Genomic DNA, 17,984 nt, shown 5'->3' with positions numbered 1-17,984 from the left:
ATACATGAGTTAAAACAACCCAGTGTGACCTGAATGCTTTGTAGCATGTAGCAGTTTTACTCCAGTCAGTATCTAACAAGGTGGAGTTATATTTTAAATGTAAGTAGCTTATTTTATACTCCCACCTTATTATGCCGACGACAAAAGTACAGTTAATAAACACAACATGAATAAAAAAATAACAAATTTAGGATTAACAACTTATACCTAAATGTGAAATAAAGTAAGTGATGTTATCATAAGTACACCGCATCCGTGCATAAATCGCTGCAAATCATTCAAAGCCTGTGTCCGCGTGCCCGTGGTATTCCAGCGGTGACTCCACAGAGGAAGTGATCATCACACACAGACAGTCAAGTTTGGTTGAACTCTCCGGCATGTTCATTAAAGCGGTTGCGTTGGTCCAGTGAGTGTTACAGATGTTTATCGTGCTAACGGAATGGAAAGGACATCTAAACGAACTGGACGACATATTTTAACTGAGGAAAAAATATTACCATTTCCGGTTGTAACGTTGTAGCACAGGATAGCGACTGTGCTGCTGAAAATTGGTAAGAACCGTCTGGAAGAACAGCAACGAGCTCTGTGTTAATAGCCTAGTAATGGTCTATTTAGGTTTTATTTAGCTTATACAACTCATATCATGTAATTACAAGCTCGTGGCACTTGTTGAATTAGATTTTTTTATTTTGTTACGCACGATGCGATCGCATCCTATTATATGTGTATGTAACCAAAAACACTGGAATGCAGTGCTCCTTATTGGGATGCAAGCTTAATCATACACAGGTAATCAATGATAGAAGCAAGCATGGTTTTACTACAGTAACTATTTACTACAGTTTAACTATGGCATTTGTAGGAAAACCATAGTAACCACAATTGTCTCAATACAGGAACCACAGTTAAACCATGGTATTTTGTAGTAAAACAAAAAAATCCACCAAATACATGTTTGCTATATTTTAACTATAATAAAACCATGGTATTTTTAAAGACAAAGCCTGGTTATCCACATAATGTTTTGCTATGCAAATTCTAACCAACTAACACGGTTATCCTGCAGAATATCTTTACCCTTAGTAAAATTAAACATTGCTACACTAACCATAGTTTGGACATGTACATACAGGACTCAACAGTAAATATTTTTTCTGGACCTACCAAAATATCCTCTGGTCCCCCAACATAGCTCTGTGCTACCTAAGTGTACTTAGATAACATTATCCTGGTGACATTAAAATAAGCACCGCTTCTACTAAAAATGCCATCAATGAAGAGCAAAATTATATCCGAAATACATGTACAAGATCACTAAATTCCTAGTGATAATGATGTATTACCATGATAGGTCACGGTTACCTCAAAATCTCACACTGGCACTGGGCATACATTACTGTTAGGTACAAGTGTTAAACCTAAGCACAAAAGAGGATAATACTGTGTCTCACCTTTCCAGAGCCTGTCTGTGTGTAACCGTATTCAAAGGACATCACCATGGACTCCTTTGGAAGGCTGGAGTTTCTGCAGGCTTTGGCAGAGGGCTGTGTGCTGCCCACTGCCCAGCAGGGTGTTGAACAGGTTTGGCAGCTCCTGCTAGTGTGTCTACTGTGTCGAGTCATCTGTAGACTAGGTGAGTACATCGTAGTGTTGTTTTTGGCAGCCTGTTTTCATTTTAGTTTTAGTCTAGTCTTTGTGTCAAGCTGTCATTTTAGTTTTTATTAGTTTTAGTCACGTCATACTCTTTTTAGTCTAGTCAAGTTTTAGTCGACTAAAATTCTTGCCATTTTAGTCTTATTTTAGTCAGACTTATCCATTACTATTTTAGTCTAGTTTTAGTCGACGAAAACTGATGACATTTTAGTCTAGTTTTAGTCAGTGAAATTGTATTTAGTCTTTTTTTAGTAATGCATTCTATTTAACCCATATAGTATAATGACCTAATAGTATTATAGACAAAACAATATTTTCTTTTAGCCAAACCCATTTCAAACAAAAGTTATATTATTGTTACCTTATAGACCCAAGAATACATCCATTCCAGACATGGAAGATGTTCTGATTTGAATAGATATTTATTTTACTATCTGAGTGACTTGACTGTTCGTAAGAGTCTACATAAAAGTCTACATAATCAAAACAAAAGTAGTCTAAGCAACACACACACACACACACACACACACACACACACACACACACACACACACACACACACAAGGTCAAATGGGTCACACACAACTATAGTATGTGTGAGAATAGAAATATGCTATTGTTAACATTTATAATTGTATTTTGACAGCAGCACAAACTACAATCATACATATGTAATTATATATTATTATAGTTTATATTTCTGCATCTGTACGTTACCACCAGTGTACCTAATGGACTTTGGCTTAATCTAATGTGACAAAGCTGATATTAAATGTCAGTATAAATCCAAGCGATTTTGGAGAATTACTAAATGTTTTTCTTGTAAGTAAATTAAAAGTCAGCTTTAAGAAAACAACAGATGTCTATTAAGAAAAGCAAAGTTGGTATGTATGATTATGTTCTCAACAGTACAGGTGTTTGATTGATTTAATACTCAAGTATTCAGCGAAGTATGTTTTGTTTATTTGAATAATAAATAAGTGTAGTTATTAAACATATACAAAACAACGAATGTCTTTAGCATAGATATATTTACAATGTTTCAAAACGCAACGCAGCACAATGTCATTTAAACAACTGTTACATGATATAAATTTGTACATTGTTATACTGGTGGTGTCAGCAATCAAAGCTATAGATTTTAACAGGCTTGTTGAACTGACCTGAAAGTGATGCACGGGATTTATTTTGGACTTTTCTTTTACATTTGGAGCCAGAATGCTGCATCTTCCCGGTCGGAATCGCCGCGCGGCTACAGCGTTTCTCGTGTAGTGGAAGCGTTTTGTGCAGCATTTAGTGGAAATGTGTTTAATTTCAACAGCGACTGCCATGAAGAGTCGTGTCCGTAAAAGGGAGAGGATCTTAGGTGCACGACTCACGAGCAAGGCTTGTGGACCAACTCCGCTTCACCTCTATTATGGCGCTCGCTTTGTGTCATTTCTTTCCAAACCAAGCTTAAAGACGTGTTAACGTGCGCGTGACATGCGCGTAAAGAACGTGCGTCTGTTATACGCGTGGAGAACGTGCGTTCGTCTTAACGTCATACTACCGTGTCAAATTTATATGCGCGTGGAGAACGTGCGTTCGTCTTAACGTCATACTTATCGTGTCTAATTTCAAAATAGTGCACATAAACTGTTATACAGTTACTTGTATGAAGGGCTTGTGTTATTTAGGACACCATTCAAACAGTGATGGCTGTAAAATCCGATCATTTAAGATATTTTCAAATTAGATAAGTAATTTCAATATATCACATAAATAGCTATTTAAAATAGACTTTTAAAGTAAATATTTAACATCCTTGAGAAAAATCAAGGCAATATACTTTGATCAAAAAGGTAATCTCACAACAAATGCATGCATTGGGACAGGAAATATACTAAAATGAATAATAAAATAAACTAGACTAGGCCGGGCATCCTTATGCTCTGTGTATCTGTTATAAAAATGAAATCCTAGCAAGCTCATATAAACTTGTAAATGCCAAAATTAAAGGAACCCAAACATATATAAAACTAAATAAAAAATAAGACCGCCAGTAGGTGGCGGCAAGGCTTTGTTATATTTTGGCAAATGTTCCACTTCTTTCAAAAGGACATATGATTTTCTAATACAATTTTAAAGATGAAAACTACTTACTACAGGAACATAATTGTAAATATTTTTTTAAATCCTCAAAAAAAATTTCTCAGTTTGCAGATTTTCATTATATTTAAAAATTATTTTCCAAATTCAATCACACAGAATTGAAACATGTGAATTTAAAGTTGCTGCATTATAAATTGCAATCTAGGTAATTATATGCGCTGTTGTTGGTTCATATGGCATGTTATATTTTAATGTTTTAATGACATAATCTTGGCTGTAAATGATCTATAACACAATGTTATCCTGTTAATGTCAATGTCCTGTAGAAAATAATGATTTTACACCAATAGCTTTGACTTCAATAGTCATGAAATGTCTTGAGAAATACATGGTTTGTCTTTTAAAAACTCAGGTAGGCCACAAACTTGATTCCTGGCAGTTTGCCAACAAATGCCAGAGAAGCACAGGCGATGCCATAAGTAGCATCACCCACCTGGTCCTTGAGGACACTAAGGCCTATGCACGTCTTTTCTTTATTGACTTTAGTTCAGCGTTCAATACAATACAGCCCTATTTACTGTTAGAAAGTCTGAAGAATATGTGTGTTAGCCCCTTTATTATTAGATGGTACTATTCTTTCTTAACAAATAGGATGTAGTATGTTAGAGTCAAACTAAAGCCTATAAGCACAGGGGCCCCTCGGGGGTGTGTGAGTTCCCCAGTCCTCTTTACCATCTACACAAATGACTGTGTGAGTAAACACCCACACAATTATATTGTTAAATTTTCAGATGACACTGCCATCTTGGGCTTATTATATAGGGATCAAGACACAGCATCCTATCACTCCAAAATTAAGCAGTTTGTAGATTGGTGTGACGCTCACCATCTAGTTGTGAATGTGAAAAAGACTGAGGAAATGATCTTTGACCCCGTGTTTGCTTCTGGGGCATCTGCCATTCCTCCATTTGGTTTCAGAGAGAATCCAAGCATTACTTTCCTTCATGAGGAACTGAATGGCAACCAACGGATGTTCCCAGAAGCAAACACTTGTGCCATTATCTTGAAGTTGCCCGTTGGACAAGTATATGAAGACTTTTGTCATTTTATGACAACTGGGATAGTACAATCTCCAGTGTTTGGGTTAGTCTAAAAAAATTCCCCCAACCTTTGTTACATTCTGTAGCTGTCCCACTGTTATATTTGTGTACATTTGTTTATACATCTTTGTAGTATATAAGAATACACAATATATTTACAATAGTACTGTATACGTGTCATAGCCGTTAAACTGACTGTTCAAATAAACTGTGTGATATAAAATAAAAACTTGTACTTTTGTCAACTGGGATATTGTTAAGTCAGTGCTTGTTTTTACTGTAATTCTTACATTTTTAAAAAAAAACTTTACATAATTGGAAAATTTAGTGTAGCATTTGATTATTGTATGTTGTGTGTGTTTTCTTAAGAGCAGGGTAAAAGCTATTGGTATATCTTGTTGTATAAATTGGTAGACAGGAATAGGACCACTAATTATTCGATAATGAACAAATAAGTGTTCCTCTGTTGCCATTTATGTTAAATAACATAAATAGGATAACATTTAGAGCTTTGACATGCTGTGAAAAAGGTGCAGTGCAGTATTTTTAAAGGTGCTTGAATTTGCATATTTTGGATTTAAAATGACTGGCTTCATCAGTACATCAAGACTTATTTGCCAAAACTGGGACAAACAAACACATGAATGGAGACCAGAGCCAAAGGGGATTTTGTATGAGCTAATGAAATAGAAATATAAGAATTCATATTTTATTTGTCTAATTTTAATAGGTAGATTAAGTCACTTAAGAATAAGATGGTTGAAATGAATTAAATTACGTGAAAATCATGAAACCGCACTCTTGCAAATCTCAAAGTATTACAGTACCTTTGTTTGCCTGTAGGTGCCCCTCAGTCATAAACGTAAAACTCCGCCAATGAAATTGACTGAAATATTTTCCTTTGAATACACAACATCAAGTAGTGCAAACATTTTTTAAGGTGAGCGTTATAACTACGTCTTTCAACATAACATTGTCAGTTTATTCTGACTATTTAAACAAGACTAAGAAGTAGAGAAATTTAGATCTGATGTAGATCTGCTAAATTGTTACAACATGTGAAACATTGTTCCCCCCTTTTTGCTCAAAACAAAAATACAGTCATGTGAAACTGTTCCATGTAATGTGGACGACAGTTTCTGTACAGTTTGCAATCAACAACCGTACATTTAAACAAACAAAATCAATTTTTATTGATTATCAAAGGTGTTTTAAAGAAAATAATTTTGGGGGGGATAAAGGAAAGCATGAATCATAATTGTTCTATGGGTCAGTATTTTCTCTACTCTAGTCGAATTAGGGAGTGGAAGTGATAATGCAAGTGGTCCTCTGCAGCCATCTACTGGTTAGATGAATTAGTGGTAATTTCTTGTTTTAATTTAGTTTCAAGTGTTTGTTTTTCCATAAACAAAATGCATCAGTTGCTTCTCTATTACTGCTCCTCTGTGTATTTATCCGAGCTGTAAATTGTTTTGTCTGACTTTGGGTGAGATTTTTGTATGCTCTCAACATTGTAGTTGCAAAAAATTGTAGTCAGGCTAAGATTTAATAAACTGCTAGACTTATAAATACTTTGATGTTTATAGCTCTATTAAATAGTACATTTATCTTAAATAGTTTTAAATGTAATGACATTACATCCTCAGAAGTAGCCTAGTTGAAGCAATAAAAAAATAGAACACTTTTAATACAACAGTTTAATACAATAATAAAACACTTTATCTTAATTTTTTAGCATACTGCTGTTTTATTTTCCCCTCAGCAGATCGTATGACAATACATGACAGTACACTTAAATAACAAAGTTACGTCTAGCATTGGGATACATGATGTATGGTACAGAAATTCAGCATTAGATATAATCAAATGTAGTCCTACGTAAACTTTGCCAAAATAAACATGATTATCTCTAATGACAATTGGCCAATGAAATCTGATTGGCCCCTGAAGTGCCCCTGTCTGATATTCATCATTGATTTAATAGCAAGGGCTCAGTAAATGTATAAGACAATAATGAAAAATAGACCGGTTCACGCGCCAGACAGACGCACGTTCTTCAGACGTATGGCAGACGCATGTCCTTTAGACGTTTCTACATACAGACGTATATGGCGAGTGGATAGTGCCACGGATAACCAAGCAAAGGAGACAGTCGTGTACTTTTACGCGAGATAAGTATACGTCGCCTCCACTGACGCGTGAGACCAACGTCGTGGATCTGACGCGTGAGACCAACGTCGTGGAGAAGCACGTCGCCGCCGAAGACGCGTGATACCAACGTCGTGGAGAAGCACGTCGCTGCCATAGACACTAACCTCAAAAGTAGTTGCAGATGCTGTCAGACCTTTTTACAAGTGTGTGTGATTGTACAAACCTCAGCAATTGTAGCTAGATCTTAAAAGCTAAACGTGTTATATTGCAAATGTATTAATAACATGCACACTTGGCTGTATGTTACGCAGTCATATTTAATATTAAAATACTATGGTTAATGTGTTTAATATTCAACACGTAAATTAAATAGGCTAATTATACACACACACACACACACGTTAACTTTTGGTATTTTTTATAGATATTGATGTGAATAATTTGTACTTTTCCTTAGGAATTTCTGAAATAAAGAAAAGTGACACATTTTGTTGTGCATTGTGTTGCAGTTTCAAGCCTGTAGATATAAATAATAACACAACAAACCCCCACCCTTACCCCCTAAAAAACATTCATCAGCTGCTATATGGATTGAACTGCTGTAGAGTTAACTGGCTCGTGAAGTAAATCTGCTCAGCTTCGTGCTTGCACAGCCAGACCATGTATGCTAAGCTACCAGGAGAACATAAAAATTATAATTACACCATTATATTAATACAGAAGAGTAAGCTATTATACACAGGCAACACTTATTATACACTGCACTAGTAGACAGTGCTCCTTTTAGCCGTATGCTTTACAATGTTTTCCAAGATGTGGGTTGCAGCAGTACTGCAGGCAGCCGTAGCTTAAACTTCATGAGATTGTCAAAAAGCTTAATGAAATCAACTGCAAAAAATACAACTAATTTTGTAGCTCCTCTTACAATGAAAAATTATAAACAATATACTGTAACCTAATAAAATTGAAGTAACCATTCACAATAAAGATTTTACATTGATCTAATGTTCAGAAACCATTCAGTTCAAACTATTTTTTTGCATTTCATGCAAACTCTTTTCTGAATTTGGTGTAAATCAAATATTTTAAATTGGCTTAAATAAAAAAAAAAAGATTTTAACAGACTTGATCTAAATTCAGTTTCCTTCAATCTGAAATATGTATTCATTCCAAGTAATATAAAAGGCTTCACAATTGACATAGCCTAATCTAAAAAAAATTTATTCTCTCAATATATAAATACATGTTTAAATGAGTCAGATCAAACGTTCTTTTAAATATTTATTAAATCCCATGAAAATCACTGTTTTTACAGACTTTTTTGGCAAAACAAACGTTACAATCGCGCACCTGACCACACCCGCACGCTACAAAAAAATATAACTGCTAAAACTGCCAAAATAATGAAAACTCCTAAAAGCTCTCGTTTATACAGGCTGTATTCTTCCTTAATTTGAAGCTATAGGTTGACTTTGGTCCAGCCGATCTAGGCGTTTTAAAACAAACACACACACAAACACACACAAAAATAGCCTAAAAACAATCCTAATAATAATAGGCTGTATAGCAGAATGGCCTATAGGTTTATTTTCGTTTTGTTACATCATTAAGGCTATTTTCAAACGCGTCAACTGTACAAATAAAAACATAAGTCCAGCAAACGCCGAATCGGAGGACAAATGGCTCCTTAGTTTCGAAATGGTTTGGGTACAAGGTGATCGTGTTGAAAAAAAAAAGAAGTTTGTCTAGCGTTAGAAGCTCATATGAAACATTGCCGCAGCTCATTTAAGAAAATGACAGCTGCGAACGAAGAGACTCCGCTTTAGTTTGAGGTAGTGCTACTACAATAAAGAAAGAAGATGATCATCATCACCGTATCTGTTACCTCTGAAATGTAGATGTAATATATTTCCAAATCTAAGCCCGTCGTATGCGAAATGTTGCCGAATAGACTGCAACACAATAAACCCAATGGATAAAACAGGCACCTTAAGAAAGCGTAAAAAGACGCACCGGCCAAGGCGGGTCTAATTCACTGTGTGTGAGAAAGCCCTTGTCATCTTCTAGAACGAATGCAGCAAAGATATTTAATGCTAATGTATGAGGCATATAGGCATACAGTAAGTTTTATTAATTTATAATGAGGTGCGTTCTAGTTAACAATGCAATGCAAGTGAACGCGCCGTGCCGGCGCCTCCATGCCCGGTTATTATATTGTCTGCTATATTTGCTTTTTATTTATTAAATACATGCAGTTGTTTGATGAAACATTTATTAAAATTAAGAAACAATTTATACAAAACGAAATTCACTTTAAAGAAATGCTTTCTATAAAGCAAAACTTAATTAAGTGGTAAAAATAATGTCTGAGGATTTACAAAAACAAAACTTAATCTGCAATTTACTTATATCCTAAAAGACGTAAATGTTAATAATTTGGAACACGATCAGGAGAGACTTTCATTTTAATTATTTTATTGCTGTATTTTATTTACTATTCGAATGAAAGAATTTACAAAAAAATAGACTGTACTATTTACTTTTCGCAAACCTTGTGAGCAGGCGAACTTAAACTCCGTGACCTTTTTTGTAAAATGCAGCCAGACAAAAGATTGATTTCTTGGACATTTTGCTGACTAAGCCAAAACAGGTAGCTTTTGAACTGAATAAATACAGCAAAACTACCTATATTCCTTTCTGAGCGAAGTAGCAGTGCAGCCAGCCACAGATGCGGTTCCAGAGTGTTCTACGTGGTGCGCTAAACTGTGGCGCTGTTACAGAATAGCCTAAATTAAAGCATTTAAAGTTGGCGATAAAACATGGGCTAATTATATTTATAATACAGTTATATTTAACTGCTTATAAAGGAATAAATATCAAGAAGTAAATCAATGAAAATTTCTTTATTGGTGAAAATAAAGTAATTATGCAACTGGTCGACCAATGAATTCCCATCTCCTTCACTGTTTGCTTTCTTCCTCTCTGCAGTTCCATTAAAGGGGGGTTGAAGTTTGGGCTCAAGCCCCAGGTTCACTCTCTTTGAACAACACATCAAACTCCCTTCGAGAACAGAAAGCCAAGTTAATTTACCAATAATTATTAAGACTAAATGGCCAGGTGAACTAGTAAACCCTCTTTCAAATCCTTTCACTAGCTTCACTGAATTAATAAACAGAAAACAATCACTGAAAAGATATATAGTTGAAACACATGAAAGGGGTACACCAGTCATGAAAAAAACTTTTTAACACTTTCTGGTGATTGTAAACTGGGCCAAAGAGGAAGACTGTATAGTACATATATATACAACACATCAAATGATTACAGACTAAATCTACCACAGTAGCCAGTAGAACAAAACTGCACCAGTTAAATTACTTTGATAAGGCTATATAAAAAAAAACAAAAAATTAAAACTTATTAACTTTAATACTAAAGACAGCAGATCTTTTAAAATTAATAGAATAAATGATTAACGCAGTTGTGGTTGCACTACAGTTTCAAAGACAGATAAACAGTTGGTATTTCAAAAGATATCAGAAGCTGATAGTGGCTTTTACTATGCAAATCTGTCAACTTTTAACTTAAACCCGTTCTGATGCCTTAGGCTGCACAGAAAAGTTAAAGTAATGAAAGTTAAAATCACATTCAGTACTCACTCACTGATTGTTGTCCACCTTGTATTGGTGTCCTTTTGTGGCTTTAAATGAAGTTCAATCAGTTTGGCCTATAACAGTAAAACTCGTTTTGTAGGACTGCAGCATCAGGACCACATAAAACCACACGTAGTTATTTGGCGACGACGTGGTTATCAGACGTGCTTAGTGACGACGTGGTTATCAGACGTGCTTTGAGACGACGTGGGTATCAGACGTGCTTAGTGGCGACGTATGTATCAGACGTGTTGTACGGCGACGTACATATTTCAGACGTACTTAGTACACGTAATTTTTTATGTGAATTTCGAACATGCGCCGTCGTCACGTCGCCGCCGGTAAACGATTCTTCCATGCACTCGCCGTGACGTCACCGCCGGTCTTACGTCTGCAGTCCCTATCAAATCCATTCAAAACTCCACACGGACTGGCGGCGACGGAAGGTTAGGCTGCTCCTTCTCCTTCTCCAGGTTAGGCTTTGAATTGGCAGCATCCACTCGCCATAGACGTAATCCACACGGTGATTTCTAACGTGACGCCAACGTGACGTCTGTATAGATCAACAGCTACACGTTATTGACGTGTTTACGCGACGTGATATTTGCGTGTACGTCTCCATATAAAACAAATGGAGACGTACACGCACGTATACACGTGTGTTATCTGTCGTGCTTGTCAGTCTCGTCTCCAATTGACACAAAGCGAGCGCCATATCTATAGCCGCCCCCTTTTCTCCGCTTTCCGCATGTCGTGAGGTTGCCGCGTACACTGTTTGAAATGCCCATTAACGTGCAAATGGTGGCGTATGATATCAAAGCATCGCGAGAGCAGACTGCTCCGCATGCTTTCTACTCACTCTCGCGGTACTTTCATGTTTTGATTGATCTACGCAGCGCCAACAACACACGTGATCACCTGCAGTCAGGTGGTGGGGGCGCGGAGATGCTGAGATGGGTAAAAGACGAAATAACGTTATAACATTTCGTCTCGTCTCGTTTTGGTCAACGAAAATGAAGAGACATTTTAGCCTAGTTTTTATTTTGTAAACCACTTTTAGTCTCGTTTTTATTCGTCAACAATATTGCATTATACATTTTATTATAGTCATCGTCACATGACCAGCATTTTCGTTACGTCTCGTCTCGTTTTCGTCACGTGAAAAAGGTTCGTTGACGACTATATTTCGTCATACTTTTCGTTGACGAAAGCAACACTAGTACATCGTGCTTGCCCAGGGCAGAGTCGTATAATAATAGAGTTACGACACTCACATAGACGTCCGTTGTAAGAATGGAATGCGGAAGTAACAGCGTTTCATGTAGTGACCGGTAGTGACGCATAGTTCCAAACGCAGCACTGAAGCCCATTCATTTCAATGGCACCTGCTGGTAAATCGATGAAATTACCGTTTCTCTTTACATTTTCGGACATTTCATTAATATAGTCAACAGTGATATTTTATTAACTCTGCTGTAGGTAATGATTATCGTTAATAATAACTAGTAATTTTTTTTATATTTTAATGAGTTGTGTATAATGTGTGAATAATATAGATTTAATGGTTTAATATTTTATTACTGGTGGCCATCTACTTTATACTTATCTTATTTATATATTACGAGTAACACTAGGGGGCAACAGCGACAAGCTAAATGCCTTATAAGAAAGTCACACTGCTTCACAATGCTGCTATGTGTTTCATTGTGTTTGGTAAGTAATACGAGTGATGTATCCTCGAAAATCATGTATGATTATATTAACATTTAATGTGAATTTAAAATATGAATTTAGTGTGTTTCTGTTATGCTTCACTGTTACAAATAACCGCGTTGGCGATCTTTTTTGTGATTTTAATATAGTAAAAGTGTAGGTATTATGTTTTTAGCAGATTGATACCTATTTATATAGCCATATTTTGCTACAAAAATAAAAGATAAACTGTGTTGCTGTAGTTGGTATAGATAACCACAGTTATATTTGGGTCACAATTAACTGTTTATCTTTATTAACTGATTTACTGTATTTCCATCACTCCCTAGTAAAAAAAAAACCGTTATAAACACAGTAAGTATAGTGATCAATTCCCATTACAAGCTAATATTTACCTAAAATAGCTGAAAACCTATGCAAACAGATTGACAGCCCTGCTTGGTTTGGAACTGTAGAACGTTACCTGAATCACGTGACCGCGCGGCGGCGAGATCAAAGCGTTTCGTAACTCTGTTATTATACGACTCTGGCCCAGGGCATAACTTCAGCTTTCTAACATCTGTTGCACTAGCCCGTAATCCTCGAAAGAACAGGACCAGCATTTGCATATGATCACTGCCTTCAGCACAGATCCTCAAAGGGTTTACCCTGCCAAAAGTTTTTTTTTTTTTAATCTGTTTTTAACACAATCTTGTGCTTTGTGCTATGTTCATTGATATAGGTAGCTTTTGTTTTTTATTCACATTGGGTGTTTTATTTTATAACACAAAAACATTAAGATTAACAAATAAGATTAACAAATGCTTTGTGTAGTCTGCTATCCAGCAATGTGTTTTGCAGTTAAAGTACTCACTCTTGGTCTACATCAAACCCATGATACATCGGTCCATCTGTTGAGTCTTGGTGAGACTAATGAGTCTAATGCTGTGTCTCTCTTTGACAGGTGTGTCATCTCATGTGAAGCACGTTAGTTTCCTGGCGGGTGGCCTGTACGTGCTGTACATTTTTTTTGAGTTTCACACGATGTGGGTGATCATCCTGAGCCTCCTGTGCTACCTCATACTCCTTCTCAGCATAAACTCCAGCAGCAAAGGCGTCTTCCTCTCTCTCGTCATTCTCATCTATATGCTGATGGGGTCTGTCAATAAACAAGTGCATTTTAAAGATAAGGTCAAAGGAATGTTGAAAACTGGTCTAGGGAGACTTTATTTTTTATTTATTGCATATCTAATGCAGTTTATTGCGTAGTATATACTCAGTGCATTTATACATTTACATAGTATGTCCGTTCTGAAAAAAAAAATCAAACACTTGACATTTGTGTTGCAAATTTTTTTTATCATCTGCGTATATAGCAACCTCACATTTTTGTTTATTTTTATTATAGCGAGTTGCACATGATTGATGCAGCAACCTGGCATAAGATGAGAGGTAAGTCAGTGTTTCGGGTTGTACAGTATGTTGTATTATAGAGTTTGAGCAAGATCATCACTTTAGTATGTTTAGAGTTTTTAAATCACTTTCCTCAAAGGCCCCATTTTAATCCCTTACACTTTTTGGATGTGTTTAGGCTCTCAGATGGTGGTGGCTATGAAGGCCATCTCTTTGGCCTTTGACCTCGATCGAGGTGCTGTGTCATCATTTCCCTCCCCACTGGAGTTCATGGGATACATTTTCTTTGTGGGAACCGTCATCTTTGGCCCATGGATCAGTTTTGGCAGTTATTTAGATGCAATTAATGGTCGCAAAATGGTAAGTAACATTATACCAGTTGTCAGCTTATATGATTTTATCATATGTGACACCATACCACAAAACCAGTCATAAGTAGAATGGGTATATTTGTAGCAATAGCCAACATACATTGTATGTGTCAAATCACGAGGATTTAGGTCATAAATAAAATTTGTACATTTACCTTTTCCATGTAAAAACGCCAGTTCGTGAGGCTCTCTAATTGGTGGCTCTCTGTATTTGCAACATCTACAAAGCTTAATAAAGGGTGCTTCACATTTTGCATCTAAAAGCGTGCTGTAAACATGTCCCAGCACTTTCCTCCTTTTCCCAAGCGCTCCCGTAGCCCTACCGTTGCTAAGCAACCTAAGCGTTGTGTGATGTTGTGCTGAGCACTCACCGGCAATCAGCGCCTATGACCCCAATATAAAATTGGTAGATAACATTGTAAAAATACTTTTATTAATAAGATTAATATATTTTAAAACATTATGCAGAAACAACTGTTATGGCTGACGTCCTAAATGAATTATATTTACAAGGGAGCAGATGATGCCAAGTTGTTTTGCTTGACCATAAATTTCATTAAGCTAAAAAACAAAATGTTCATATTTAACAATATAGAATATTTGGGGATGTAATAAATGTAAAATTTTCTGTTATGTTTCATATGCCAATCTACTGCCCCTCTTTGTAGACCCATAGGGGTTGAAATTCTGGCTTCAAACTGTTCTTCAAACACACACGTACAGACAGATTTTGACATTTAAATATAATATATGGTCTTTTCATGCTAAATGTTAAATAGAAATTTTTTTGTTTTCTTTGATGTACAGCAGATAAGTCTTTTTTTTGTGCTGGCCACATTTTACCTTAGCTTAATCGATCTTATTCTCTTCTGCAGACTGTTGGCTGGTTTGGAAAAATTGCTTTGAGCTTTCTAAAGAGTCAAATTTGCTTAGTAATTTCCAACTGTATTGCTCCTTATCTCTTCCCATACATCATTCCTATCTATGGTGATGGACTTCCTCGCAGGTAAGGTGCACCCTTTTACCGTTTTGTGTGAATTTAAAATATCTAGTTTGAATATGTAAGGCATTATTTTATTTCTGAAATGTTTGCATTGTGGTCCTCAGGTGGCTTCATGCATATGAAAATGCAGTGTCCTTCCACTTCAGTAATTATTTTGTCAGCTATTTGAGCGAAACGACCACAGTGATGGCTGGAGCTGGATTCACTGAGCACAAAGACAACCTCAAATGGTCAATCATATGTACTCTAGCTTTCTAATTTTAACTTTCTTTATACAATAACAGAGCTATTGAGACTGACATTGTTATTTTGTCATACAGGGATATTACAGTAGCTAAGCCTGTGAACGTGGAATTGCCGAGATCTATGGTGGAAGTTGTTACCTCTTGGAATCTACCGATGTCTAAATGGCTAAATGCATGTATGTGTCTTTGTACACAGAGGTGTTACATATTTATTACATATTTATATATAATGCTTCAAACATTTTGTGTACACAGATGTCTTTAAAAGTGCACTCAAACTTGGCACCTTTCCTGCCATCTTGGTGACCTACACAGCCAGTGCATTGTTACATGTAAGTATGATTTTAAGCTATATTGTTTAAATCATTTTCTGAAGGCTGATTGGAACGGAATCAAGTTCCATCTGTTTCAACAGATTTTAGTTTTACTAAGTGTAAAAAACACCTGGACCAGAAACCCGTTTCCCTCTAATGTGACAGCTTGGATAAGGCTTATTTCAGAACACCATGACCTAGATATAAACCGCTTTCTACAGGTTGTGTAGATTGATAATTTAATCACAGCTGCACATCTTTTCCCATACAACTGTAGTTTTGCCTGTTACTATACTATAGGTTGTGACATGGTGTCCAACAAAAATAACTCCAACAGACATTTTAAAGTCATATCACCAGTTTGGTTTCGGAAAGATTGATATTATTTCAGAGTTTAGCACTTGGTCTAGTCTTAGCTATGATAGAGATTCTCTACTGTCTAAAATGTGTAGTTGGATGGAGACATCTGCTGGTTAATATAGCACATTGTAGTTTGAATTGAGCTTTTATTTATTGTAATCCTTATTTTAATTTTATTCAGTCTTTAACATGAATTCTAATCTCTGTGTTGTTTGACAGGGTCTCAGTTTCCATCTCGGGGCAGTGCTGTTGTCTTTGGGGTTTATCACCTATGTTGAACATGGTAAATTATATATTTCAATCATGCCAGTACCAAACATTCCAGCTGAAATTGTAATATCTGTGTGATGCCGATTGTCACCTCACTATTTTTTTCACCGGGACTATTAAGTCACTAGCTGACTGAATACCACCTGATTCTTTCTTTATTTCTCTCTTCCAGTTCTGAGGAAGCGGTTGGCAGTGATTTTCAATGCCTGTATACTGTCAAAGCGCTGTCCAAGTGACTGCCATCACCAAAATAAAAAGGTGATCTGTTGTTTTAAGGCTTAGGGCTACTGTATTTTGTAGGATTTTGTCCTTTCAGTGGTGATTGCTGTAGATAGAGAAATATTTCCTACCTATTCCTGTGTTACAGGATCAAATGAGGTTTCAGATTATGATTTCATAATGTTTTAGTGATGTGTGAGATCTATGCTTCACAAATGTACCTGTTAAATGTTATGAATTTAATTTGGAGCTATTTTTATACTTTTATTATAGACTGTGTGGGTGTACGGTGTTAACCTGCTTTTCAGTGCTCTATCCATATTCCATCTTACATACCTGGGCTCATTGTTTGACTCGGAAATGGACAACATGAATGCTGAGGAGGTAATCATTTCCCACAAAATAATTTATACACTGAATTTACTTGACATTATGTTGGTCTATGCTTTTAAAAAGAATAAGAAATGTAAAATAATTTTTAGATCCTGTATCACAGTTTTTTTTATCTCCATTTAGGGTTATATGGCCAGTCACACCATTCAGAAATGGTCGGAGTTAAACTGGGCCAGCCACTTTGTGATGTTTGGCTGTTTTGTTTTTTACTGGCTCATTTAAACCATACTGTAGTATTCACCAGTTGGAGAACCACTGTCATTGAACTTGGAAGATGTGGGAGATTTTAGCTGCTAAGGGACCACCAGAGTTACTACATTCACCCTTTACATGGAGAACAGAAAGTGCCTTGTTATAAATCATATTGTTACAGGACTCATGTATAATGTAAGAACAATTGTTCTTTTTATTTTGATGTATAGTAGGAACAGTTATGGGATAAGCAAAAGCTAAAGAAACTATTACTGTGCGAACTACACACGAAGTGTCATTCATTTGTATCGTTTTTTTGTTTGTTGTCGTCATTGTCGTTTTAGATTTAGTAGACTGATTTATGTGACCATTATAGCATATGTCTTCGGCCTGTAAACACACACAATTTTGCAAAAATGTATAGACAATGTCTGATGGTACTATTTATTTTATTTTTTTCAAATAAAATTTTTCACCATGCCTATTTTTCCACCTTTTACCATTCTTTTTTAATGGACTGTTATGTTTATATCCAGATAGGGAGTGGCCATTCTTGGAACTACAGGCCTAAATACTATACTATGTTCTATATTGTTTATCATATGCTTTTTATCTTTTGATTATCACCATAGACTGTAGTAGACTGTCACATTAAGCAGCTCTTATAAAATTTAATGTGGTGATAAGTACTACTTAAAATGATACAATGTATGTATTATTAAAGTACACAATCAAAAGCGTAAGGTATTATGGCACAAAAAATCTTTACTGGAAGATTTTGAATCAAATACAGTAACACAGCATTGTGCATAATATTGGATAAAATTATGCTTTACACACAAAACCGCATCCATCAATGCGTGG

General features: G+C 35.9%; 1 protein-coding gene across 1 annotated transcript; it reads left to right on the top strand.

The window, feature by feature from the left end:
• Positions 1–317: 317 nt before the first annotated feature.
• On the top strand, positions 318–17,604 carry porcnl (porcupine O-acyltransferase like). The gene is made up of 13 exons (XM_065246897.2): positions 318–551; positions 1,460–1,633; positions 13,305–13,497; positions 13,749–13,792; positions 13,932–14,113; positions 15,000–15,130; positions 15,232–15,357; positions 15,448–15,548; positions 15,628–15,704; positions 16,266–16,329; positions 16,489–16,574; positions 16,809–16,919; positions 17,052–17,604. Exons 2-13 carry the CDS (start codon positions 1,498–1,500, stop codon positions 17,148–17,150), a joined length of 1,350 nt encoding a protein of 449 aa, XP_065102969.1. The 5' UTR covers positions 318–551; positions 1,460–1,497; the 3' UTR covers positions 17,151–17,604.
• Positions 17,605–17,984: the final 380 nt, after the last annotated feature.

The sequence above is a fragment of the Paramisgurnus dabryanus genome, chromosome 11 (assembly GCF_030506205.2).
Source record: "Paramisgurnus dabryanus chromosome 11, PD_genome_1.1, whole genome shotgun sequence".
NCBI lineage: Eukaryota > Metazoa > Chordata > Actinopteri > Cypriniformes > Cobitidae > Paramisgurnus > Paramisgurnus dabryanus.
The sequence above is the reverse complement of the archived record's forward strand: the minus strand, read 5'-3'. Positions and strand labels throughout refer to the sequence as shown.

Bases quoted from the DNA above. Each gene is read 5' to 3' on its own strand.
- porcnl (XM_065246897.2), top strand. From the start codon at position 1,498: ATGGACTCCTTTGGAAGGCTGGAGTTTCTGCAGGCTTTGGCAGAGGGC. The intron at 15,705-16,265 runs GTAAGTATGATT...GTTGTTTGACAG, and splicing joins CAGCCAGTGCATTGTTACAT to GGTCTCAGTTTCCATCTCGG. The intron at 16,330-16,488 runs GTAAATTATATA...TCTCTCTTCCAG, and splicing joins TATCACCTATGTTGAACATG to TTCTGAGGAAGCGGTTGGCA.